Here is a 27968-nt window from a genome sequence, read left to right on the forward strand (position 1 = left end):
CCCCCCGCCGGCCCGGAACCCTGAGTCCCCCTCCTGCCCCCACTGGGCCCTGGTGTTTTTACACCATGCTGAGGGGGGCCTCAGCAAGAAAAAGGTTGAGAACCCCTGCTCTAAATACTGACTTTCAAACTTTATTTTTAGGTAACTAGAGTCTTGTAAATTAGTGGTCTATTTACAATTTTAACATAAACAAGGTTTGCATTTCTTCCCAGCTCTCTGCAACAGCAATCAGCTTTTCAGAATGACTGAAAAATTCCCTGCATGGCCTTCAGAACAAAGATCTGAAACTGGCTATCAATGCCCAGAGATCACAGCTATTAAAATAGAACAAGCACTTTTAAAATAAAACCTTACCAGTGTCACTCTCTGCTCCCCCATCCCACAGACAATCCCCACCTCTATACATATTATTGTAGGCTCTTGCCCACCACCTACCCTCCCCTTTCACTCTCTTCTACCTGAAGACCGCTTCTTTCTCCTTGCTCTGCAGATGGTCTGCCTCCCCCACCCAGCCCCCATCACTTCCTCTTTGGTGGGTTGCTCGCAGCTCATCCTTCCTCCCCCACTACTTCACCTACCGCTTCCCAACCAATCACCGGGGCTCTCACTCCACGAGCCTCTCTTTCCTCTTCCCAAGGGGTCTCCAGCTTCCTTCCTCCTCTGGATCTGTAGACAGTGTGAAAAAGCCAGAGCTAGGCAGAGAGATCTCCGGATTTACATGGATGTCTACATTCTAGTAGTTGTGCATTTTGTCCCAACAAAATTATGTGCTGCAACACAAATATGTGATACAACACAGAAGGTTATGCAGCATATTTTAATCCAGTGAGGATACTAGAATTACATTGTGCACAGTGATACAAGAAGGTTTAATGTAGTTAAATACAGCATGCACACAGCACAAAACATACTCAAATATTTGATATCTTCACAGCCCCAGCACATACAGAAACCAAGCCATAAGGAAAAAGCTACAATCAATGAAGTAAAGATCTCAAATCAAATTAAATATTCCACCAGCAGAGGGCAGATCAGCAATCATGATTGTGGATCTAGGGTTCTAGGCCCATCATTAGAAAAACTAAGCTGCATGGTGATGACACGAATATTGCTACCGGCCTACACTCCTGCTGGACTGACTCTGGGATTGGAGGACCAACCTTTATTTCAATTAACCCCATCGCTTTTGGCTTGTGATGCTTGAGGGGGGAAGAATGTGGATTTCATTATATCCTCTCTTTTTGTCTCGGATGTGTTATTCAACATTAGTAAGGACGGCAGACCTGTTTTATTTGTATTATTTTTTTTTTTTGGTACCTGGAATAACATTTCTTTTCTATTTCCCCCCAGGACCAAGAAATGATAGTGGTTTGGGTTCAGTAAGCCAATGTCCCTCCAGGTTTGTCAAGACACTCATTCAAAAGACTAAGTATAGTCAAGTAGAATAGTCTCCACAATGCAAGCCTGGAACTCATGTCCTTACCTGTTTAAATCTACAGCATGTTCATTATCACCACCCTCAACAATAGCCATGAAATTATTATCATCCTCCAGCATGAGCTCCTCATTCAATTAGGGTATGTCTACACGGCAAAGAAAAACCCACAGCTGGCTGACTTGGACTTACAGGGCTCAGAACACAGACCCCGACTTTTCAAAGTGCTGAAGGGTGTTCGACCCCCCAGCTCCGCTCCAGGCCCTGCCCACACTCCACCCCTTCCCCCAAGACCCCACCCAGACCCCGCCTCTTCCTGTCCCCACTCCACCCCTGCCCCACCTCTTCCCACCCAGCCCTGCCTCCTCCCCCAAGCATACTGCATCCTTGCTCCTCCCCCTCCCTTCCAATCTCTTGCACGCCACAAAAGAGCTGATTGCGGTGAGCCGGAGGTGCAGGGTGGGAGTGGGAAGCGCTGATCCGCAGGGCTCGCCGGGAGGCGCTGGGGGTTTGGGGAGGAGCTGATAGAGGGGCTGCCGGTGGGTGCTTAGCACCCACTATTTTTTCTCAGTGAGTGCTCCAGCCCCGGAGCACCCACAGAGTTGGCGCCGATGGCTCAGGCTGCGGGGAGGCTGTTTCTACTCTGTTGTGTAGACTTCCGGGGTTCGTTCTGGAGCCCAAGCTCTGGGACCTCGCTGGTCCAATAGCCCTGGTTCCAGCCTGAGCCCAGATATCTACACAGAGAAGTGAAACAGCCCTAGCCCGGCAAGCCCGAGTCACCTGGCACGGGCCAGCTGCAGGTGTGAAGTTGCTGTGTAGACATACTCTTAGATATTCCAAAGGCAGGCCACACTGAGGAACATGCAAGCAGCAAGAACTCTTAAGCACACCTTCTCAGTCTTCAGCTTGCCACCAGTGTAGTGCAAATTATGGGAAATGCATCATTAAGGCGCAGAATTTTCCTCTCATAAGAACGGCCACACTGGATCAGACCAAAGGTCCATCAACCCCAGTATCCTGTCCTCTGACAGTGGCCAATGGCAGGTGCCCCAAAGGGAATGAACAGACAGGTTATCATCAAGTGATCTATGCCTTGTCACCCAATCCCAGCTTCTGGCAAACAGAGGTTAGGGACACCATTCCTGCCCATCCTGGCTAATAGCCACTGATGGACCTATCTTCCATCAATCTATCTAGCTCCCTTTTGAACCCCATTATAGTACTGGCCTTCACAACACTGTTGCCAGCACCCAGTGCTGAGAGGCTAAACAACAGCTGAGGTTGGTTCGCGACCCGGTGTGCTACACCCAATAATCACAACGGGGTGGAGAAGCAGAAAAGTTTATTTGCAGCTGCAAAAAGGTACGGGGAGAATAAAATCTCAAATCCTGCACACAGAGCAGGAAGTTACACAGGCTTTTATACATCCTTTTTCCCAGCATACTTATCCAATAGCAAGCTGCCCTAAGTATCCATAGAGCCAGCCAATTCAGTTCCCAGCTAGTTCCCTTGTTCTCTGTATCATTTGTTAAACCATACATAAAACTGCTTTATTCAGCATTGTTCTTTCATATCTGCGCTGTTCGGCCTTGCTCAGTTTCAGGCAGTCTGACTCTGCAACATATTGTTGCAGATCCTCAGCATAACTGCTGCGAGTGCCTCCAGGCAAGTGGGGGGGGGGCAAGGACACTTGGGCCTAGTGCGAAGGGGCTTCATCGACACTCGTGATCTTCCATTCCCTCGAGTTACCTAGTGGCCATGCCCCAGTGTCCCCAACAACTCCCTCCTTTGAGAACACTCAACAACCTTGGCTCTGAGTTTTCTCACTTGGGCTACTTATGTCTTTACAATAGGACTTTGCATAAGCACTTTGTGATAGCCCTGAAGAGAATGACTTATTAACTTTTGCAAAAGGGCCCTGACACATGATACTGCACAGCATAATACCAGTAATACAAGCAATACAGGAAAGAGAAGTTTCAATAACAGGCTAAATAAACCACCAAGCTAAAACGACAAACCCCAGCCTGAAAACAAGGTTTGCAACCAATCGCTCTCTGGGGCAGTATAGGCAACTTGTGCTTCGGCTCGGGCATGGGCCTCAGCCTGTACCACCTTTTCATAGATTTCATAACTGCTCTCATTTACATATACACAACATCGGGGCCCGACGAGGGCACAAACCCCTCCTTGGGATGCCAAGAGATAGTCCAAAGCCAGCCTGTTTTGGAGGGAAAACGTCCTGAGCTGCTGTACCTCTTTATTTAATGTTTTTCTGCTGACCCTAAATCACTAACCGAGTCCTCTAACTCTAAGGCCACTTTCTCAAGTACCATTTGCAGCCTTACAGTATAGCGGCCTATGCATGCCATGGCTGGCCCGGTAAACAGTGGCGCTATTCCCAGTACAGAGCACCCTACAAGCTTCTCGGTTGTAAGGGAATTCTTCATATTGCCCTCCAATGCCGTAGTCAGTCACCGCAGGGTCTTTTCTCGTGACTCAACAGAGGTGTCTCGGGCATTTCTAATCTTTCCTTTGGGCAGTGTGGCAGTTATGGAAAGATGAGGAACTCCATGAGCTACATAACAGCTACCTGTCCAGTTGGCTGGTAGCACCTTGTAAGCCTTTCGGCCACATACAAAATAGTGACCCTGTAGGGCCCAGTAAGGACTGTTTCCTAAGAGGATTCCTGGGATATTTAAAGCTGCTTTTCCAAACAGTTCATATGCCCCTAAGGGGGCATCCCATCCTCCTGATTGGGTACAAGTGGGGGCATTTCTAATTGCGCCGTTCAAATTACACTCGCCATAGGGACCACTACAAACCCACCATTGGCTTGCTACATTGGCAATATTAACTGGACGGCAAGTTATATTTCCTTTTATATTTATATTTCTTTTCCTTTGTGGTAAGATTATTTGTAAGAGTTTCCCTAAAAGGGGAGGAACCATTACACCCACACTGTTGGCCTCCCGTTTTGGTCTTTATCCAATACCCATCAGCCCACTGTGTAATAACACAGGAGCTTTTCCCCACAGGACGCCCATAGTGATCAGATTGGTTTCGGGTAAAACATAACACTCCCTCAGTGAGTACTGCAACTGAATACTCCTGGTCCTGATAGGTGGCTTGCTGTAAAGAGGTCTTATTTCAGAACGGCGAGTTCGTTCTTTCCTGCTCTTTGGTGGCGGCTAATTCTGCTAGGATCAAGGGCAGCATGTCAATGGGCATTCCCGTTTTGGGGGACAGTGGAGTTGGAGCACATACCCAGCAACCAGTCTGGTTTGTTAAAGTAGCAACGTGGTGCGCAAGCGAAACAAAGGAGTTATGCTCCCGATATGCATGGTTTGGAAATAACAATACAGAGAATAACAATGGGTTATTCACAATAATATTAACAATAACAAATAATAATAATAATTGGGTAACAATACAGAGAATAACAATATTACCCAATTAATTATCACCAGAGTCTTTTTAACCCAGGGTCTCCAGTACCTGGGTGGGCCTATTTTAGCGTTAAGGTGCCCACTATTTGTGTCTTTTAAACAGTAGCTTTAGCCCGAGATCGTCACTAGATGAGGAGTCAGCAAGTTGGACGGTCCACTGTTCTGCTGACGAGGGCGCGGGTACTGCCTTCAGACAAGAGTGATGGATCCAGTTCTTGTGTCCCTCGATCTTTGCTGCTGTATGGGAGATCAGCAGGGTCCTTTCCACTTTTCCTGGAGAGGCTCGTCTTTCCAGGTACGAACAAGCACGGAGTCACCGGGCTGTAAGGAGTGGACGGGAGAGTCCAAGGGGAGAGGCTGGGAATCCTTGGTATACCTGTGAAGAGACAAGAGAACAGCAGACAGGGAACACATATACTGTGACAAACCGTTACCCAGCTCCCATTCCCCTGACAGAACCGGGGTGCCATTCATAGGCCATGCCCTTCCAAACATAATTTCAAAGGGACTAAGCCCTAATCTACCCTTAGGGAGAAGGCGGATACAGAGTAGGATGAGGGGCAAAGCATCAGGCCATCGCAGTGAGGCTTCTTGGGACACTTTTGAGAGATGCCGTTTAAGGGTCTGATTGGTCCGCTCCACTACACCACTGGCTTGCGGTCTCCAGGGCGTATGGAGTTTCCAGGGGATCTGTAAGGCATATGAGTCGCTTTGAATGATTTTTGACGTGAAATGTGTCCCGTTGTCAGATTCCATCCACAGGGGGAGTCCAAAGCGAGGAATGATCTCCTTAACAAACTTGAGGGCCTCTGTTTTGGCAGTGCAATTACGGCATGGGAAGGCTTCTGGCCATCCACTATGACAAGGAGACAACCCTTGGGTCCGGGGAAACTCGGGAAACTCAGTAAAGTCTATTTGCCACACTTGTCCGGGGCCCGGAGTGGGTTCTAGGGCAGCTGGTGGCACAGGATGTCCCGGTCGGGGGTTATTCTTTTGGCAGACTAAGCAGTCCGCTTGTACCTGGGCAGCCAGGGGTAGGAGTCCGGAAGTGATAAAGTATTTTCCCATTAGCTGGATAAGTGCTTCCCTGCCAGCATGAGTGGTTTGACGCAGTTTCTGCAGCACTGGCCGGATCAGGCCCTTTGGTAAGAGGACCTTCCCTTCCGGGGAATGGAGCCATCCCTCCTTTTCCCGGAGACTGAGTTTGTCAGTTAGCTGTCTCTCCTCCCCAGAGTACTGAGGGGTTGGAAGCTCCCCTACTGATGGGATAAGGACATGCATATGGGCGTCCTCAGTCTGAGGGGATGGCAGGGTGGCAGCATGCTTAGCCTCTCTATCTGCCCGGGCGTTACCTCTGGCCACATCTTGATCTTCCCTTTGATGGGCTTTACAGTGTACCACCGCCACTTCCGCGGGAAGTTGTATGGCTTCTGGGAGCTGGAGGGTTTGGGGCCCATACTTGACTGGGGAGCCTTGGGCTGTCAGCATTCCCCTTTGCTTCCATAGGCCAGCATGAGCATGCAGCACACCAAAAGCATACTTTGAATCAGTAAAAATGTTGACCCGCTTTCCTTTTGACAGTTCAAGTGCACGGGTCAGGGCTATTAGTTCGGCAAGCTGGGCAGAGGTCCCAGCAGGCAAACCTTCAGCTTCCACAGTGTCATGGAGGGTCACAACAGCATAACCCGCCCTCCTTTGCCCATCTATTACAGTACTGTTACCATCAGTGTACCACTCATAATCTGCATTTGGGAGGGGTATATCCTTTAAATCCGGACAGCTGGAGTACTGGACATCTATGATCTCTAAACAGTCATGTTTTTGTTCCTCTGTTTCTGGCAAGAGAGTGGCTGGGTTAAGGGAGGGGCAAGGCTGTAAGGTGACTTCAGAGTTCTCTAACAGCTTAGCCTGGTACCGAGCAATCCGAGCCTGGGTGAGCCAAAGCCCTCCCTTTGCATCCATAAGGCTCGGACCATATGGGGAGTATAGATTTGCATAACCCCTCCCAATGTTAGCTTCTCGGCTTCCTCAAGCACTAGGGCAGTAGCTGCGAGTGCCCATAAACATGCCGGCCAACCCTTCGCAACCTGATCCAGTTGCTTAGAAAAATAAGCCACGGGACGTCTCCATGCTCCTAACAGCTGTGTAAGCACTCCTAGGGCCACCCCCTTTCGTTCATGTACATACAACTGAAATGGCTGAGAGAGATCCGGCAGGCCCAGAGCCAGGGCTTCCATCAATTTTCTTTTCAGGATTTTAAATGCCCTGTCAGCCTCTGGGGTCCAATAGAAGGGGTCATGATCTGCTCCTTTTACACAGTCGTACAGGGGTTTAGCCCACAGTCCAAACTCTGGGATCCATATCCTGCAAAAGCCTGCCATACCCAGAAATGCCCTGAGCTGCTTACGATTACTTGGGGTAGGAACTTGACAGATAGCTTCCTTTCTTTCGCTTGAAAGCTGACACTCCCCTTGCCGTATGTGAAACCCGAGGTACCGTACCTCTGGGAGGGCGATTTGAGCCTTACTCCATGTTCCAGATATCCCTGGAGTCCAATAAAATTCAGGAGGCTCATGGTGGCTTTAAGGCAGGGGGTTTGGCCCACAGTGGCAATTAACAAATCATCTACATACTGCAGAAGGAGGGCCTCCTCATTATCCTACTCCTCTAGGTCCCTGGCCAGACCTTGGCCAAAGAGGGTGGGGGAGTTTTTAAATCCCTGGGCCAACACTGTCCAGGAAAGTTGCTTTTTAACCCTTTTTCGGTCCTCCCACTCAAAGGAGAAGATCTCCTGTGATGGGGTGGCAACTGGGATGGTAAAGAAAGCATCTTTCAGATTGAGGACTGAAAAATGGGTATACTGTTCCCCTATAGTCCACTAAAAAAATCTATTTCTGAGCTTCCCACCCGCATCTTTACTCGGGGTTCCAGGGGTAGGGTGGTCCGTCTCCACTGACACCCCTATTCCTGCTCCGCCATCGCCATCATAGAGGCACCCCCCTTTTCTTTCCTCTTTGGGCACTCATTTTTCCAGTGTTCCTCTTGTCGACACAAGGCACACTGGTTGCAACCCAGTCGTCTCTCCTGCGAGCCCAGACATTCGTGTCCACAGCTCCTTCCTCCCCAGCCACTTCCCTTAGTGCCGGCCTGTACCGCTGTTACCATCAGTCTCACTTGCTTTCTCTCCTTCTCTGTCTCTCTCAAACTATAAGCTCGGTTTGCAGTCTCTAAGATTTGTGCCATGGCCATGCCCATTAAATCGCCCCTTTTTTGTAACTTTCTCTTAATATCAGGGGCTGCTCTGCTCATAAAAATTCCCTTAATAATTGACTCAGTAGCCTCATTATCGGGGTCTGCATTAGTGTTCTGTCGAATTGTGTCCCAAATACGCTGTAGAAAGGCCCCTCGGCTTTCTTTTAAATCCTGTATTAGTTCAGATGGCTTTGCCCAATTATTATGTCGGACAGCCGAGTGACGGAGTCCATGCAAGAGCAACTCCTTATAGGTGGTAAGGCGGGTCATATCCCCATGATCATTTGGATCCCACCTGGGGTCTGCTCGGGGGACTTGTGCATCCGGGTCAGGGACATTAATACGATCCCGGTCGTACCGTTTCTGCGCCTCCTCCCTTGCTTTGGACACAACCTGTTGTCTTCCAACCTCAGACAATAGGGTTCGCAGGAGGACGTTACAATCATCCCAGTCCAGCTTGTGGCTGCAGAGGCACCCCTCAAAGACTGATATAAACCTGCTTGGGTTGGTGGAAAACTCTCCCGCCTGTGCTTTGAAAGCAGCCAAATCCACAGGATTAAAGGGCACATGAGTATAAACCTGCATAGTCGTGGCCGGACACCTGTCCGATCCAGACCGGGCGACTTTAGTTTCGGTGATTAAGGGGTATAGGCCAACCATTGGGGACTTACAAGGTGTGGGTGTAGGGGCCGAAGGGGACGCCGGCTCTGCCATTACAGTGGGGGTGGGGGTCTGGGGACTAACATTAGCTGCTACCGAACCAGTCGGAGTCAGATTACAGCGCTGTAAAATATCTGGTCGAGTACATAAAGTCAGAAACAAATGCGCATACATATGTTCATTCCATTTCCTTGTTCTCTGACAGAACAGGAGTAACTGAAGGATCGTGTTGTAATTAATTGACCCTCCTGGTGGCCACCACTCCTGGTCCTCTAGTTGATATTGAGGCCAGTCAACTGTACAGAATCGTTTTAATTGGCTCTTAGTCATTGGATCCGCACCAAATACCTTCCAGTTTGGTAGAATGCATTCTAGGGGCGTACACCGTGCCCTAACCCCCGAGCTCTGTCCCTGTCCCATACATACAGGGGAACTCAGGGCGTCCCCAGGTTCCAACAGAGCAAACAAGCCGGATTTCAAAAGGTTCCTACGTTATCCAAGGGACCGGTTCCTCACCGTCGTCCACAGTTGCTTCTCCACTATATGAGTGCGTTTCACCGTTGTGCCCTCAGGGGTCGATCAAATTGCGTCTCCTCCGAGGCCCCCAATGAACTCACCGGTGCGTGCTGGGCGTCGGTTCTCGCCGCAATCCTCGACCTCCAGGAGGGATCCGGGCAAGGCTAAATAACAGCCTCGTCGCCCACCCAGGGACGCCAAAAGCTGTTGCCGGCACCCAGTGCCGAGAGGCTAAACAACAGCTGAGGTTGGTTCGCGACCCGGTGTGCTACACCCAATAATCACAACGGGGTGGAGAAGCAGAAAAGTTTATTTGCAGCTGCAAAAAGGTACAGGGAGAATAGTATCTCAAATCCTGCACACAGAGCAGGAAGTTACACAGGCTTTTAGACATCCTTTTTCCCAGCATACTTATCCAATAGCAAGCTGCCCTAAGTATCCATATAGCCAGCCAATCCAGTTCCCAGCTAGTTCCCTTGTTCTCATTTGTTAAACCATACATAAAGCTGCTTTATTCAGCATTGTTCTTTCATATCTGCCCTGTTCGGCCTTGCTTAGTTTCAGGCAGTCTGACTCTGCAACATATTGTTGCAGATCCTCAGCATAACTGCTGTGAGTGCCTCCAGGCGGGGGGCCAAGGACACTTGGGCCTAGTGCGAGGGGGCTTCATCGACACTCGTGGTCTTCCATCCCCTCGAGTTACCTAGTGGCCATGCCCCAGTGTCCCCAACAATGTCATCAGGCTACCACAAGGCAGAAGCACAAAGGTATATCTTAGCTGTGTCTACACTGGGACTTCGTTGGCAAAACATTTTTTTAACACCCCCTGAATGACAAAAACCGCCACCCCGAACGACAAAAGTTTTACCAACGAAAAGTGCCTGTGTGAACCTACCGACAAAGCTACTGCTGCTCGTTGTGGGTGGAATTTTTTTGTCGGCAGGAGAGCTCTCTCCTGACGACAAACAGCAGCTACATTGCGCGGCTTTTAGCAGCACGGCTATAGCGGCACAGCCGTGTTGCTAAAAGCTGCATAGTGTAGTCGTAGCATTCTATTGGATTCCACCCGGAGGGAAGAGAAGGCATGAAAGATAAAAAATGGCCTATTGCAAAACAATTGCAAAAGTTGTTGCCATCATGGAGACAATTTACAATTGAGTCAAACATCTTGTTCTGGACAGGCAGCAGTAGGAAAAGTGGGTTGCCTCATGTGCCACTATGCACAGGAGATTCTAAGCCTAAATAAGTCACAGATGGGCAGTATTTGGACCACTAGCCTTATTTACTGTGTCTTGGGTTTGGTTGTTTTTTGTATGAAAATTCTTGCGTGAAAGGCTAATTATTTTAATCTCTACGTTCTCAAACAAAAGGTAGTAAAATAGATGATGTTTCTGAGTAAATGCTAATGTCATTCTGATATTCAAGGATTTAATATTTGCAGTATTTATCATATTTTAGCCTGGCTCCCAGTTTCGTTCCTGCTAAACATTCTTCAAATTTGGCATCCATTTCTTGGCTTTGAGCTTCAGTGAACAGATTCTTCCAATCTCCAACAGTACCTGCAAAAGAACAATGAAATAAACTCATAAATATTCCTGGAAGTATAAGATCACCTGTCAGGTAGCGGTAGATAACAATGAAATGCTGACACAAACAGTTGGAATGACTGAACTTATTGCCACATTTCAAATCAATATGAGGCTTCAATGTGGATGGTGTTCTTAAAATTTTAGGTTAAAGAAAACCCTTTGCACTAAATTTTACAGGTATATATGCATGCACCTTTTACAACCAAGGTATTTTCCACAGAGCTCATATTTTGAAAGAACAGCATTCAGTGCCTGAGTGATCATCTAGCTAGGGATGTCCATTTTCAGGAGAAGAAAATTCTTTATCAGCTATGAATTAAATGCATTAGTTCTGCATTTGGGACCTCCTGAAATGGTCACAACAGTCATGCATCTTATCAAGCCTTTTAAATGTTAATTAGCTCCCATGACCAATTTGGATACCTGTTCTAAACTCTAGGCCTATCATCGCTCTGTATAAATGTACCTTTTCTGAAAAGGATGGGACCAAATTTTCCATGTGTTTCTTGGGATTTATTGCTCATTGATTCAAAGGCGGCATTCTCTGCAATAGACTGAATCTTCTCCTCAGGCAGAGAGAACCCCAAAAATTCAGCTATTTGTTTTACTCCTTGAGGTAAGTTCTGAAAAACAAAAATGCGATAGAGTTATGTATAAGTTAAAGCAAACATGCCAGACATTTTCCCTCTATCTTGTCAAATGAATGTAGTTGATAATATTCTCATCCATACAAAGGGCAGAACATTAGAGAAATATATTCAGTTCAGCAGCAGGAGGTTGCAGGAATGGTGGTTACTTTTGATAAGATTTTGGAATGTGCCTCCCTTCCCAAATGGCAATGTGTTAAGTGAATGCTCTCAATCTTCTGCATGGATCTCTTTATTTTAGTATTAATTACTACTGATAACATTTATCTAGCCACATCAATTAGTATTGTTCTATATAAGCATTGGCATTACCTAACCCAGAGAATTTACAGTTTAAGATCCTCAAACTGCTAACATGGACATGCTTAACTTTAAGCACGTGAACAGTCTCACTGAAGTCAATGGGACCACTCTCATGCACGTGCTTAATGTTGCAGGATCAAGGCTGTCGTGCTTGAGGAGGGAGCTGGGCTAAAGATAGAAGGGCTAGTAGCCAGTGGGAAAACAGGCTGCAACATCATATACTTGTTCTCTGCACAATAAGGTTTTGCCTGGGACAAAATGAAAACTGGATGGGACAAGATGCTTGAGAATATACTGAAGGGAGCAATTCTGTATCAGAACTGAGTACAAGACCTAATAAGTCTTTTCCATTTTTAACTTTCTACACATATTTACCTCTTTCATTTCTTCATAGGTGATGATCATGATATTCTCTTTATCCATGTGTTTGTTCCAGGCAAGAGCATAGTCAAAATATGAGCTCCAGCAGACTAAAATGAAGTTAAGGCAGACAGGTCAAAAACAGAAGATAATTTAAAGTATATTTAAATTGCCCCAGGATGAAATGTATATATATATTTGTATATATGTATGAAATGTATATATATATGTATGAAATGTATATATATAGGTTAACTTCAACATAGAGTCCTGGAGAGGTTAGATCGTCTAATCCTTCAGTACTCTGTTCTTAGTTCTTTTTTTTTCCTTTTTCTTTTTCTTTGGGGGGAGGAGGGGACAGATGTTATTTTGGAAGTCATTCACTCCAGACTTGACTTTTCACTTTCTTCTTCCAACTATTTTTACATAATCAAGCTATACTGTTTCTACATGACAAGTTTAAAAAAAAATCTGTTTACAACAAATTAATTCTTGAATACATTTTGTAGTAATCAGTAAGTAGCTGAGAACAAAGGGGGAGAAACTCACTCATAAATCTAGTTGTTAAGATGTGAAATCGCAAGAAGGATAATACCTGCCAGAAAGAAAAGGAAAGCTGGAGTTTACCCTTTATGTGCTGGGGATGAAGTGGAATCCCTGTATACTGCACCATCCTGACCATTTGAATATCTCCACAGCAATGCTCCGAGTGCTGAGCATTGCTCAGGGTTGAAGAAGAGTGAAGCACCTTTGACTCCTTAGCACCAGCTCCCCTGCCCTCCCCAACCCAGATCATTAGTTTGAATCCATTTGGGATTAGTTTTTACATGATGATCACAGACTCCCTTTTTGGACTGCAGACCAAAGAAGAGTTGAGAACACTGTACTAGAGTGTTTATAAACGCCACTAAGAAACATAGCAAAGATCTAATAACTGTACCTTCTCCACTCATGAACTTCTGAAAGAACTCATCCCAGGAGCTGACATTTGGAAGCCCAGGATTTTTGTTGTAGAAGTGGTAATAGGATACAGCTGCATCTTTTGGATTTCGAAGTAACACCAGTACCTTTTAAAACAGCAAAGGCACATGAGTCTTTGGTATTTTAAGGTAACCTTTGATCTCAAGGGTCCTGCATTAAAAACGTATCAGCTCTTACAGGAACTGAAATTTGGAAAGTGAGGCCCCAATCCTGCAAATTGATTTGTGTGGAGAGACCTTACACCTGTTTGGAGCCCCTATGACTTCATGGGGGTTCCATGGAGCAATAAGGGCTATCCTATACAGCTCACCTTGCGGGGCTGGGATCTAAGATTTGACCTTTGTGTGAATTACAAACAACAACCAGTAAAAACTGAATTCCACTTTTCTAGTGAAAGATGTCAGATTGTGGGATCTGAAAAAGCCAAGTAGAGAACTAGAGTTGGTCAGGAATTTTCCAGTGAAATGGTTTTCACCAGAAAATGCTGACTGGCCAAAAGTTTTCCCAGAAATTTATTCATTTCTGGTTAAAATGGGAGGGAGAGAGAGGCATACACACACACATCTATCTCAGAATAGCCAAAATCCCAACAGTTACGGCATTAACCTGGAACATCAGAGACCCAGGTTCAAGTCCTTGCTCTCCTCAATCTGTTTTTTCACAAAAAAAATTCCACCGTTCTTGGTTACATCCCAATGCCGAACAAAACCAAATGCTGTAACCTTGAATTTTTTTGTGAAACTGAATTCCTGTTTTCCAGGCAATCCTGTAGAGAACTTTTGCCAGAGGAAAACTGGGAGTTGCTTGGAAAGTGAATAATATCAAATATTAAAATGCTCACTTACCTTTGCGTTACTCCCCAAAACAGCCTTGGGAATATTATCATAATGGAGATGTGTGGTAAAAAGACGTGGCGAAGGTAAACTTTTTATTTTCTAAATCAAAACAAAAAGTATATGTGAAAAAAAAGGAATCACAACATATCTACCTCGAATATGTTGACAATTTATAATATGTGTATGTGACATTGCACCCCATAATGTTTTATGGAAATATGCTTATGAAAGTAAATATGACATAACTAGAATATGTTTTATGCTAAATAGGCCATGTAACATATCTCTGCAAAGATTATGATCTACTGAATATATTCATCCTATTTGTATGCATGTATCGTTTTTGTTCTTGAAGTTATGAATGTTGGCTGTGTACTTGTTTGATTGTAAGTCGCCTTAGTAAGACAGTTGGTCAGCTTCTTTTGAAAGGAATTTGCAAGTTAAGTGCCCAGTCAAGAAACACTTAACAGACAATGGTTCTTGGAAGACTTCAATCCACATAAGAAGTCTACCTGAGGACGTTGAAGGTAGCATGTGAACAATGGCTGCCACCTGTAAGTTCTGAGTCATGCATGGACATGTGACTTGCCCATGTGACTCCAAAACTCCATTTTGTAGCTGGTTTCCATATCGGGGAGGGTGTGTCCACCCACAAGAGAAAGTCTATTTCAACCCCTCCATTTTGTCTTCAGCTGGCTCAAGAGATAGCCCTCCACCCCCAAAGGATACCTGAAAGAAACTGGAGCAAAGGAAGGTAACAATAGCAGGGATGAGTGAATGCTGGATCCAGACTAGAAAGAGACTAGTCTGTAAAAGAAGCTTACTGGAACATCTCTGAGAGTAAGATTTCATCTGTAATCACTTTCTTCCTGTATTAGGCACAGGCTTGCGTGTTTTATTTTATTTTGTTTGGTCATTTACTTTGTTCTGTCTGTTATTACTTGGAACCACTTAAATCCTACTTTTTGTATTTAATAAAATCACTTTTTACTTATTAATTCCCCCAGAGTATGTATTAATACCTGTGGGGGCACACAGCTGTGCATATCTCTCTATCAGTGTTATAGAGGGCAAACAATTTATGAGTTTACCCTGTATAAGCTTTATATGGGGTAAAACGGATTTATTTGGTGTTTGGACCCCATTGGGATCTGGGCATCTGAGTGTTAGAGACAGGAACACTTCTTAAGCTGTTTTCAGTTACGCCTGCAGCGTTTAGGGGACGTGGTTCAGACCTGGGTCTGGGTTTGCAGCAGGCTAGCATGTCTGGCTCAAACCAGGCAGGACACGCAAGTCCTAAGCTGCCATGGGAACCAGGCTCTTGGGTAGTGTCAGCACATCAGTTGGCAGTCCCAAAGGGATTTCTGTGATCCAGTCTGTCACAGTGTAAATTTGATCTAAACATCTATTTTGCATGGAAAGAATTTTTATTGGTAATTGTTAAATTGTAGTCTCTCTTCTTGGTTCTTCTCATCCTTCATAATGTCATCTAGATGGCATTGTTATTAAAGCCTAGTTTCTGCAGAATTCTATCATTTTTAGCAGATTTCAAAATTGTCACAAGGCAGGTGGCATACGTAGGCCAGATAGTTAAAAAAAGAAAGCTGTTTGCATTGTTCTTGCTCTTAATTCATTATAATTATAAAGGCGAGCTTTTGTGCCATTTTATGTGGCAATATTTAGGCCCAAAGCAACAGAAAAAGAACATGCACCGGTGGCTGCCGCTGCAGAAAACACACACGTAAACACAGAGGGACTCCACACCCTCCTGTGCACTGTAGAGCAGAGTTCCAGGGTAGATCATGGAAGAGATAAGCATGAGCAGTGAATTTTCTCATGTACTAAACTGGAGAACAACAGGCTATATTGGCTACTCCCTTGTATCTTGTAATAGCCACTGCTTTTCCTGCTGTACACCAGTTCCTCCTGTTTAGGGATTTTCCCTTAGGCCTTGTCTACACTGGCAAGTTTCTGCGGAGTAAAGCAGCTTTCTGCGCTGTAACTCCCGAGGTGCACGCACGGCCACGCCACTGGGTGTGCAGAAACTGTGCAGTTGCAGCGCTGCAAAAAAACCACCCTGACAAGAGGTGTAGAGCTTTCTGCACCCGGGCTACAGCGCCACGGCGCCAGTGTAGACCTCCTGGTCGATTACGTGCTGCGACTGGCCTCCGGGAGGTGTCCCACGATGCCTGTCCTCACCTCTCTGGTCTTCGGTTTGAACTTGACTGCCCTGCCCTCAGGTGACCAAGCGTCATCCCCACCTCGTAAATTCCTTGGGAATTCTGAAAGTCCCCTTCCTGTTTGCTCGGTGACGCCTGCAGTGGTCTCAGCGCATCTCTCCAGGTGACCATGCAGCTCCACGCACCAGGTGATCTCTTGCTTGGAGCAATGTCGAGCTGCTGGACCTCATCGGCATTTGGGGAGAGGAGGCTGTCCAGTCCCAGCTGCGCTCCAGCTGTAGGAATTATGATACCTACGGACAGATTTCACGATGCATGACAGAAAGGGGCCATGACCAGGACACACTACAATGCAGGGTCAAAGTGCAGGAACTGTGGAACGCAGGGTCAAAGTGCAGGAGCTGTGGAGGGGGAGGGAGACCCAGAGGCAGAGGACAACTCGGAGGTCAGAGATGCATGCAGCCTGGAGCTCTTCTCTACCCCACGGGAGGTTAGCCAGTCACAGCTGTCGGATCTTGGCAAAGTGCAAACAGGAGAGGAGGCCCCTGGTAAGTGGATTTGATTTTGGGAATCGCTGAAGTGAGTTGTTGGGGGCAGAAGGGTTGCAGAAAGCAGGTTTGCATCTGTATGATGTGCATACCACCAAATGCCTAGTCTGAGCGGCGGAACAGGGTGTTGATTGACTCCCTCACTTCACCGGAATCTGCCTCAGAGATCTCATGGAGATACTGGGCAATCCGCTGCCACAGGTTCTTTGGCAGAGCTGCTTGATTTCTTGCCCCATTAAGGGTAACTTTCCCGCGCCACTCTGCCATCACTAGGATGGGGGGACGGATCATTGCCACACACAGGCGAGCCACATAAGGGCCAGGGCGGAAGCCGCAGTCTTGGAGAAGACCCTCCCTTGATTCCCTTCTAACCCTCAGCAGCGAGATATCTTCCATAACGAACACAGCCTGTGGAAAATGTGGGGATAGTAATGATTATAAGGCCCCCCCATACAGTGCTGGTTCTCCCCAAGAGCCACATGTCCAGTGTACAGTACAGTTCTGGAACACTGATTTCCCCTGCCCCTACAGTTACTCACCATTTTGGGGGTTGTGGCTCATGTGTGCTTGCCTGGGGTCAGCCAGTTAGTGACAGGTATGTGAACTGTGGCTGGGTTTTAAATCAGTGGTCTGTGTGTTGCTTCTATAAAATGTTGCATTTTGGCTTCACAGATATGACCTTGGGAGCCCAGCCTCCCTGTTTGTTATCACCGGCTAAAAGGCTGCACAGAATTAGAAAGCAGCCCTGAAGAACTACAGAGGACTTTCTGCATGAGGTCATGATGCATTCTGCAGCCGAAACACAAGAATTGAAGGAGTGGAGGGACAGTGAGAAGAGGGACTGAAAGGAGAACGTGGAGCTCCAGAACGAAGCTACGGAGTGGCTATTAAACGTTATGGAGCGCCAAGCGGACACACTCTAGGCATTACTAGCACTGCAAACTGAGCAGCTCCTCGCTCACCCTCCCCTGCAGCCACTGTCACAAAACTCTTTCCCATGCACCCCCCCCCCCAGACACCGCCAACACACTCTTATCAACCTCCTGGCTCTAGTCTGTACCCGCTGCATTCCACTCCTGCCCCGCCACAGTCCAGCCCTCCGGACTCCCAGTACCCACTGCACTCAACACTCGTCCCTCTTGAGTTTAGCCCTACTGAAGTACAGTACCCGCTGCACTGTACTCCAAAGGAGAAGGTTGGATATGATACCTGGACATACCCAAATCTTTAACAATCCTGGGACCCTCCCTTCCCCCAGCCCTCACAGTGCTGATGTGTTTTTTTGTTTGTCTCTCTCCTCCGGTTGTTTTTTAATAAGATAATTGTTTTGGTGTGAAAGCAATCTTTATTCCATTAATTGAAAGCAAAGAGAGCCCCACAAAGGAACAGGCAGTTTCCTTACACTTTCATAGTGCATCATCTGCACCAATCACAATCACCTCCTGGCATTACAAGAACTGCACTCCTGAGCATAGCAACAAATCTTAGTGGCTTTCAGCTTCAAATTGCTCCCTCAAGGCATCCCTGATCCTATGGACCCATGCTGCGCCCCTCTAATAGCCCTGGTCTCTGACTGTTCAAATTCAGCCTCCAGGCACTGAGCCTTAGTGGTCCAGCCCTGTGTCAAGCTTTCACCCTTCCCTTCACAAATACTATAGCGCGTACAGCACGCAGCTATAAGCATAGGAATATTGTCATCGGCCAGGTACAGCCTCCCATAGAGGCAGCGCCAGCGGGCCTTTAAATGGCCAAAAGCATACTTAACAGTCATTCTGCACTTGCTCAGCCTGTTGTTGAACCGCTCCTTGCTGCTGTCCAGGTGTCCCATGTATGGCTTCATAGGCCACAGCATTAAGGGGTAGGCGGGGTCTCCCAGGATCACAGTGGGCATTTTGACTTCCCCTACGGTGATCTTCTGGTCTGGGGATAAAGTCCCTGCTTGCAGCTTCCTGAATAGGCCAGTGTTCCGAAAGGTGTATATGTCATGCGTTAACGTCCGTGAAACACCCACGGTGATCCACAAGCACCTGAAGAACAATAGAGAAATACCCCTTCCGATAAATGTACTCAGTGGCTAGTTGGTCTTGTGCCAGAATTGGAATATGCGTGCCATCTGTCGCCCCTCTGCAGTTAGGGAAGTCCATTTGTGCAAAGCCATCCACAATGTTATGCATGTTGCCCAGAGTCACAGTCTTGTGGAGCAGGATGTGGTTAATGGCCCTGCACACTTCTGTCAACCTGAGTCCAACTGTTGACTTTCCCACTCCGAACTGGTTAGTGACCAATTGGTAGCAGTCTGGAATAGCCAACTTACACAGTGCACTCGCCACGCGCTTCTCCAACAGCAGGGCAGCGCTCATTCTTGTATCCTTGCACCACAGGGCTGGTGTGAGTTCATCACACAGTCCCAAGAATGTGGCTTTCCTCAACCGAAAGTTCTGCAGCCACTGCTCATCATCTGAAACGTGCAGGATGATCCCACCACTCAGTGCTTGTTTCCCGAGCCCAAAAGCAGCATTCCACTGTGGTCAGCACCTCCGTGAATGCCACAAGCAATCTCGTGTCATAGTTACTACGCGTGGTGAGATCAATGTCAGACTCCTCTTGCCTTTGTAGTTTAAGGAATAACTCCACTGCCGCTCATGACGTGTTGGTCAGAGCGAGCAGCATATTGGTCAACAGTGCGGGATCCATTCCTGCAGACCGAAGAGGCAGGGCACGCAGTACACAAACCTTTGAAAGATGGCGCCAAATGCAGACGGAAGCACAGGGATTGCTGGGATGCGAAGCAATGCATCACAGGGCATTGGGAGAGGACCCAGGATGCCCCGCGACCCCCTCCGCCTTCCCACAACTCTTAGTAGCAGAAGAGATGCTCTGTGGGATAGCTGCCCAGAGTGCACCGCTCCGAATACCACTGCAAGTGCCACAAGTGTGAACACACTGTTACGCAAGCAGCTGACGGTGTGAACACACAACAGCAGTTTCTCGTCAATGCTCTCTAAGCGGCGCTGAAACTGCCGGCACAGTAACTCTGCCAGCATAGACGTACCCTTAGTCCTGCAACACTGTCTCAGATTTTACCCAGGTTTTGCTCCATTGCTGTCAGCCCATATGATCTCTTAACTGAGGTTCTTAAATAGTTTCAAACGGTAATTAATTAAGTCTCACAGCACCTCTGTGACAAAAATAAATAATATCTCTGTTTTACAAATGAGGCAACTGATAGAGGAGAGATGAAATGTCTCGCCTGAAGCCAGACACAGGTCTCCTAACTCTGTCTCCCAATCTTGTGCATTACTTATAAAACCACATAAAGAAAAGTAACAGTCCATCAGGTGTTACTACTCATGGTTTGCAATTATAACATATAGACACACACACAGCCATATACACTGTTAGAGTCACACATTCCCCTGACCTTGCAAAGACGTAGGGCTTGGCTACACTTGCAAGTTAGAGTGCATTATATCGGCCCCAGGCATCCTAACTTCTGAGGTGTCCACAGGGCCATCCCTAGCCATTTTGGTGCCCTACGCAGGCCCCCCTCACCCCTCACTCCACTTCCTGCCACCCGGTGAGTACAGGGCAGTCAGGCCCGACCCCACACTTATGGGGTGGCGGGAAGTGGAGTGACCCGGCCCCAGCCCACTCTGCTCTGCTCCCTGGGCTCCCAGCCTTGGGGCCCGGGGGGGAACAGCCCCGCAGCACGCACCGGCAGTGTGGCTGGGAGCCAGCGGAGCGGAGCAGGCTGTGGCCGGGTCGCTCTACTTATTGCCGCTGGTAAGTGCGGGCCCAACTCCTTGCAGTCCTCAGGGGAGTGGGGAGGGGGCTGGGGTGGAGCAGGGGCAGGGGCTTTGGGGAAGGGGTGGAGTGGGGGCGGGGCTGGGGCAGAGCAGGAGTGGGAAGAAGCCAGGCGGAGCAGAGGAGGAGGCCATGGGGAAGAGGCGGAGCAGGGCCTGGAGCAGCACGCAGCTGCTTAGGTCACCAGGAAATTTAGTGCCCCAAATCTGCTGGTGCCCTAAGCAGCTGCGTACGTTGCTTATGGGTAGGGACGGCCCTGGGTGTCCACACTGGCAAGGCACTTAGAGCGCCTGGACTCTGCAGCTGGAGCGCTCCTGGCAATCCACCTCCACGAGAAGCATAAAGCTTGCTGAGAGACGTGTTGCATTACTGCACGGGGATTCGCCTCCGGAAACATCTCATAATCCCCTGAAGTCAAGTGGCCACTCTTCTCATTGTTTTGAACTCTGGAAGGTTGGTTTTTTATGAGAGTATCCAGTTTTGAGAGCTCATTCTTAATCTTTCCCTGTTTGCTGTCGAGGATGTTGATCAGGTGGTTCCGCAGTTTCTTTGAGAGGGTGTGGCACAAGCTGTCAGCATAGTCTGTGTGGTATGTAGCTTGTAATGGCTGCAGGCAAGCGGATATCCCCTTTCAAAGCTCCATTTCTGACAGCCGGCATGTTTATCTTCTCCGGGACACAAAGCAAACCATTACTGTGGAATGCCACTGCTGCCCAGGCACGTGTGTGTGAGAAAGAGGTGGGGGGTGGGGGGGTCTGCTGCCATCTGAACTTACAGGACAGCATGCTGACACACACTGCCCCCCAAAACACACTGTCTCTCCCCTGACATACACACAACACAACTGTCACACTCCACTCCACCCCCTCCTCCATTTGAAAAGCACGCTGCAGCCACTGACACATTGGGATAGCTACCACAATGCACTGCTCTCGGTGGCGTTGCAAGAGCTACTAATGTGGCCACACCACTGGGCTTGCAGCTGATTGTGTAAACACACGGCAGCGTTTTCCTTGCTGCGGTCTCCAAAGGCCGGTTTAACTCCCAGCACTCTGCATCTGCAAGTGTAGCCAAGCCCTTAGGCATAGGCTCGACTTCACTTTGGAAAAGTCACACCTTAAACTAGGATGGATAGAAATCAGAAATAATCAGCTAATGACTTCATTAACCTTTTCTTCTCAAAAGATTTTTAAAATATTGCACTCAAAATTGACACTAAGGATTGGAAATTCTAATACAGCAGTAGGAGGTCCAGATTAGAGTTAAAATTAATTTCTGTTCTTTTAGTACACAAAAGTCAATTTCATTTCAAATCACACTTGTTTGCCCGTGTTTTAATCTTTTATAACATGTTCCCACATACAAAAAGTAATTGAGAGAATTAACTTCAAATTACTTGATATGGAAGTGTATACCCACTCTGTAAAGTGTTTTGTACTTATATGAGATACTGTAAAATATAGACATTTAAAAAAATACTAGATGCTAAAAATGAACTTCCTGAATTAGTCCATGCTGACCTGAAATTTTTCTGGAACTCCAAATTCAAGAATTTGTAAATGCTTTATTCGTGGTACCTCCTTCCTTAGAACTGCGGATGTCAAGTCATTTAAAATGTGTTCAATCCAATTAGTTCCTGAAACATAAAATAACTGTTAGAAGGAGCCAAGCAGGAATTTCAGAACTGTAGCCTGTTAAATATCTAGCATAACTTTCTAAAGAGTCAGTATACTAGTCCTCCATATAACTTGTAGGTGTTCCATTATATAGCTTGTAACAGTTGTAGGTACACAATTTTCAGACAGAAGTGTGATTTTTACATTGAGTGTGTCTCTTTAATGCAACATTGGGGGCGAGAATGAAATCCTGTGCTTTGGCAATTACAAGTTAAGTTATATATCCCCCGCACAACTGTACTTTATTTACATTGCCTATGTGTATATAATGGCAACCCTTGTAAGCACTTTAAGGCTGCTGCTTCTGCTATGTACAGCTTGTGAACACAGTGTAAGGATATGCCTACACTGCAATAAAAAACCCATGGCACCAATAGCCTGGGTCAACTGAATCTCACAGCCTGGGTCAACAGAGTCAGGCTCGTGGTACTAAAAATAGCAGTGTAGACATCTGGGTTCAGGGGAGCCTGGGCTTTGAAATCCCACAGTGGGGGAAGAAGGTGTCAGAGCCCAGGCTCCAGCCCAAGCACAAATGTCTACACTGCTATTTTTAGCTCCGTGTCCCAAGTCCTGTAAGCCTGAATCAATTGACCTGGGCTCTGAGACTTGGTGCAGTGGGTCTTTTATTGCCGTGCAGTGACTCAGATCTTGTTGCTACACAGAATCTCCTTCATGTAGGAGGAGGAGATCTTTGCTGCAAGACTGAAGAACAGAGAAGTGAAGATAAGGTTTCCCTGCAACATCCTCAAACTGCCACCTGCTCTTTCTCTATTCCCCAGTCAGCTCAGTTACTACACATATGCTTCCTTTTGGGTTGGCAGGGAAGAGTAGAGCACGGGCTGTGCTCAGGAGTAACTATCTGTGGCAAAAAAAGAGTATTACTGGGAGAGGAATGCCTTTGTCCAACAATCACACGATCCCTGCAAGGGTACTATCATGAGTCTGGGAGAGCCGAGTTCAAGTTCCTTCTTCTCATCAGGAAGAGGAGGAATTCATCTGGGAATCTTCCACATCCCAGGTGAGTATCCTAAACACTAGGCTAAAGGTTCATAGATTCCAAGGCCAGAAGGGATCATTGTGATCATCTAGTCTGATCTCCTGTATAACACAGGCCATAAACATCCCCCAAAGAATTCCTAGAACATATCTTTTAGAAAAACATAATCCGTCCCCTTCCCCCCCAAGTCATTTTGTGCAATTAGGCTGCCTCTGAGGACACCTAATGGATCAGGCCCTACAGATGAGATAGCTGGGACAGTGCCTATCTGCCTCTGGCTTGAGGATCATGATGGGCTTAGGTGTGAGGTAGGCATCTGGGTGCCTCCCAGAGGCATCAGTGTATTTGCCCAGAGGAAGAAACATAGGTGTCTGGGAGACTTTTACAGCAAAAATGGAGGTGGTGAGTAAATTTAGTTTGTCTATAGCATAGGCAGCAGCTGAACTGGGGATTTGTAAATTGGAATGGTGCCTAAAGCTAGGACTTTGGTACCTAAGTCTGGAGTTTGTGCATCTACATTCCTTTGTGGATCTGGGCCAAACAGACACCAGCCTAAATATTACCAAGTGTTCTGAAAAAATCATCAGTCTTGGGCTAAGAACAGCTTCGATAAGGGTATTGAATGGCATGTTGTCATAACCATACAGCTACGGGTAGCCTAGAATTCCTCCTTACCTGGAAGGGATTAAGAAGCTCAGATAGCCTGGTTGGCACCTGACCAAGAGGACCAATGCGGAAAGGAGATACTTTCAAATCTTGGGAGGGGGGAAGGTTTTCTTTGTGCTCTTTGTTTTGTGTGGTTGTTCTCTCTTGGGACTGAGAGGGGCTAGACAGAAATCCATCTTCTCCAACCCATCCCAATCCAAGCCTCCAATATTGCAACCGGTAGAGGTAAACCAAGCAAGGCGGATTAGTTTATCTTTTGTTTTTCTTGTGAATTTTCCCTGTGCTAAGAGGGAGGTTTATTCCTGTTTTCTGTAACTTTAAGGTTTTGCCCAGATCATCTGTGTTTTGAATCTGAATACCCTGTAAAGTATTTTCCAAACTGATTTTACAGAGATGATTTTTACCTTTCTTTTTCTTTTTTTTAATAAAATCCTTCTTTTAAGAACCTGACAGATTTTTCCATTGTTCCAAGACCCAGGGGCTTGGGTCTTTGATCATTTTGTAACCAATTGGTTAGGATATTATTCTCAAGCCTCCCCAGGAAAAGGGGTGTAAGCGCTTGGGGGGATTGCTGGGGGAAGAGGAACTCCAAGTGGTCCTTTTCCCTGGTTCTTTGTTAAATCACTTGGTGGTGGCAACGTTACTTAAATCCAAGGTACAAGGGAGAATTTGTGCCTGGGGAGTTTTTAACCTAAGCTAGTAGAAATAAGCTTAGGGGATCTTTCATGCGAGTCCCCATGTCTGTACCCTAGAGTTCAGAGTGGGGAGGAAACCCTGACACATGTATCCCCCAAAAGTGGTGCTATTGCACCCTTAACCTACTGGTGTGTGAGGGGGAGATTCTGCCAAGCAGGACAGCAAGTTGGAACATGAGGTTAAATCCCATCATGGGTTTTGTTATCCCAGCTGGGAGTGTCTCCCACAGCAAGGGCAATCAGGAACCTAGTTAAGCTCAGACTCATAAAAAAGGAAAGGGCTGATTTATTTTCACAAGAAGCGGAGACAGGGTGTTACTAATGAAAACCAGGACAGTGAGCTCTGGAGGTATGAGGGATGCCTTTCCTGTTTCTTTACAGTTGACTGTTAAGCTACATTAAGAGAATGTAGCCATGGATTTTCCTGATTTGTGTTATTCTGGCTGAATAAGAACCCTACATACAGAGGTGCAAGTAAGCCGATACGCCCCGGTACGGCGTACCGGCAAGAGCCCGTGCGCTGTACCAGGGTGGACCAGCTTCCCCAGGCGGCAATTTCAAGGGCCTGGGGCTCCCAGCAGCGGCTGGAGCCCTGGGCCCTTTACATTTCCACCAGAGCCTGGCTGCTGGAGCCCTGGGGTCGCGGCGGTGGGGCTCCAGTGGCTATTTAAAGGGCCCACGCTCGGAAGGGGCCCTGACTGCTCTTCTCTGCTCCCCGCTCTCTCCTATGGGGGCAGAAGCTTGGTGCTGCCTTCTCCCGGGGTTCTGTCCTGCTGCTGCAGGGCAGGCTTCGCTGGCAGCCCAGCTCCCCCCTCCCCCGCCTCTTCCCCCAGTGTGCTGCGTTCCCCCTCCCCCACTCACTCTCTCTCCCTGCTGCTGATAAGCTGTTTGCTGGCATGAGGAAGCAGAGAAGAGGTGGGGGCGGGGCCTTGGGGAAGGGCATGGAAGGGGGCATACCCCCTCCAGCCCCCTGCCGTGAGCCGCTCAGGGCAGGGAGCTGGGAGCAACCCCAGCCCACACCCCCAGCCCTCTTCCCTGTCTCCTGCACCTCCCTCACACCCTCATGACCCCAGCCCTCTGCCCTGACTCCTGCACCCTCCCACACCCCATGCCCTGACTCCTGCACCCCCCCACATCCCCACCCTGAGCTCCAAACGGGAGCTCCTGCACCCTCCCCCACCTGTGTCTGAACTGTCTTGTCTGTGTCTGTTCTAAACTAGTGATGGGGTCCGTGCCTCCTTATACCGGTGTACAGCTCTAAGCCTGCCATTAGTGTGTTATTAACAAAGTTTCGGGGCAGTTCAGATTCTGTTCTGGCTCTGAATTCTGTGGACTGACCCCCATCTCTTCACCATATATATGAAGGTATAATGCTACATAGGCACAAAAAGGCAGAATTACAGCAACTATAGGAATCAAAAGCTTAAAATTTCCTGACACTTGTATATTTAAGCTCACCATAATCTTGCATGATTCTTTGTATTTAAGTTACTACAGCCAGCAGCATGTCTATCGCTGCTAGATTAAACACACATCTGAAATTACGGAGGAGGAAAACACATGGCTCACAAGCACACTGTTTCCCTGTGACAAATGAGGATTTACTACTGCATGTAGCATTTGAATTTCAGTGCTTTTCTGCATTCTTAGAAAATGATCACATATATTTGACATCTAAGCACTTTTCTTTCAATTTTGCACCAAAAAAATCCAGACTTACCGCATTTAGGATAAGCAGCTAGGAACACATCATCTTTTCTAACTTCCATGGTGTCCAATGCTTGGAAGGTCTCAGCGCAACACAACGTACTAGGGTATAGCACCCCCTTGTACGTGATCAGCAGCTCCTCGGTTTTTTTCCCTTCAGCTGCATCAAGAACTGCATCTATTTCCCTAGCAAAGCTGCTCATAGCCATGGTTGGAGTTTGCTTTGCCTTTTGCCAGACTCTGCCCTTAAACCGTGTCTCTAGTTTTCTTTGGGAGGAGAGGGAGGAGGAGGCTGATAAGGAACTCTTCCATATGAACTCACTGGCTTCTCTGCTGCCTCACCCTGTTTCTCTTGTCCAATAAGGGAAAGCCAAACTAAAAGAAGTGTTGACTTACAGGCTCCTGGTGTGAACTCTTCGTCATGAACTGTAATGGATTTCAGCCAGTGTTGAGCATTACATTTAACTTGCGCTTTCCTTTGGTATGAATTGTAATGGGAGAAACTTCTAGTGGGATAAGGGTGAGAAACAAATTGTGCTTGTTCAGCCCCTCAGCCTCCATGTGGAATGGAATACTCTTCCACCTAACCCACTGGCTGTTAAGTTTCCACCAAAGGTAAAGACAGATTTCAGAGTAGCAGCCGTGTTAGTCTGTATTCACAAAAAGAACAGGAGGACTTGTGGCACCTTAGAGACTAACAAATTTCTTTGAGCATAAGCTTTTATTTTGAGCATAAGCTGTAGTTCAAGTACTCCTGTTCTTTTTACCGAAGGTAAAGGTATCTGTTAAGCACCCTGGGGAGTTGCTGATGTAGAATCATGCTGCTGTTTGTGTGCGAACTAGAAGTTGTAAAACTGGATGAGTCGCCACAATGACAGGAAAGAGAGAGGACTAAAGGGAGATGGGTTAACTGCTTCTCAGGCTTACAGTGGTTTTAAAACAGAGAGACTGGGATCTCTTCAGAGTAAAGATTGTCTCTAACTTTTTCGTCTAAGCCTAATACTGATAGCCAAGTTAGGGTTTTAGGTAAAACCAAAAAGACAGCCTTCACTGTAAAGGCTGGATACCCCAGTATCTAATACACCTCTACCCCGATATAACTCTGTGCTTGGGAGCCAAAAAATCTTACCGCGTTACGGGTGAAACCGTGTTATATCGAACTTGCTTTGATCCACCGGAGCACGCAGCCCCACCCCCCCAAGGCACTGCTTTACCGCGTTATATCCGAATTCGTGTTATATCGGGTCGCATTATATCAAGGTAGAGGTGTATTAACCTTCCACAAAAGAATCTGTCACTGTCCACAGCGGACTCAACAGAATCCAATCAAGCCCCTTCACCAGTATTCTTCAGAGACACCACACTGCAGATACAGGTCAGAAATCAATTTTACTATGTCCAGTTGTGATATACCATGGCACAATCCAGACTAGTGGGGGTTGTGTCATCCCTGCCCTGCCATTTTGGGTGCCATATGACGCCTTGCTGTAGCAGCTCCTACCTGGGCCACTCACAGAATCCTGTGAGAAGAGTCAACAGTAAAACAAGTTTATTAACTACAAAGAGATGTATTTTAAGTGAGTTCAAGTAATGAGGCATAAAAGTCAGAAATGGTTAGAAGAAAAATAAAAATTTAAAAGAAGAAGAAGAGAAGAGAAGAGTCAACA

At 47.1% G+C, this 27968-nt stretch overlaps 1 protein-coding gene across 1 annotated transcript; it reads right to left on the reverse strand.

Annotated features, from left to right (window-relative positions):
• Positions 1–9604: 9604 nt before the first annotated feature.
• LOC140908305 (sulfotransferase 6B1-like) lies at positions 9605–26559 on the reverse strand. The gene is made up of 7 exons (XM_073335274.1): positions 26315–26559; positions 22081–22196; positions 14038–14127; positions 13152–13278; positions 12227–12321; positions 11368–11524; positions 9605–10871 (listed from the first exon to the last, which is right to left on the reverse strand). Exons 1-7 carry the CDS (start codon positions 26508–26510, stop codon positions 10741–10743), a joined length of 912 nt encoding a protein of 303 aa, XP_073191375.1. The 5' UTR covers positions 26511–26559; the 3' UTR covers positions 9605–10740.
• Positions 26560–27968: the final 1409 nt, after the last annotated feature.

Source organism: Lepidochelys kempii, chromosome 3 (genome assembly GCF_965140265.1).
Source record: "Lepidochelys kempii isolate rLepKem1 chromosome 3, rLepKem1.hap2, whole genome shotgun sequence".
Classification (NCBI taxonomy): Eukaryota; Metazoa; Chordata; order Testudines; family Cheloniidae; genus Lepidochelys; species Lepidochelys kempii.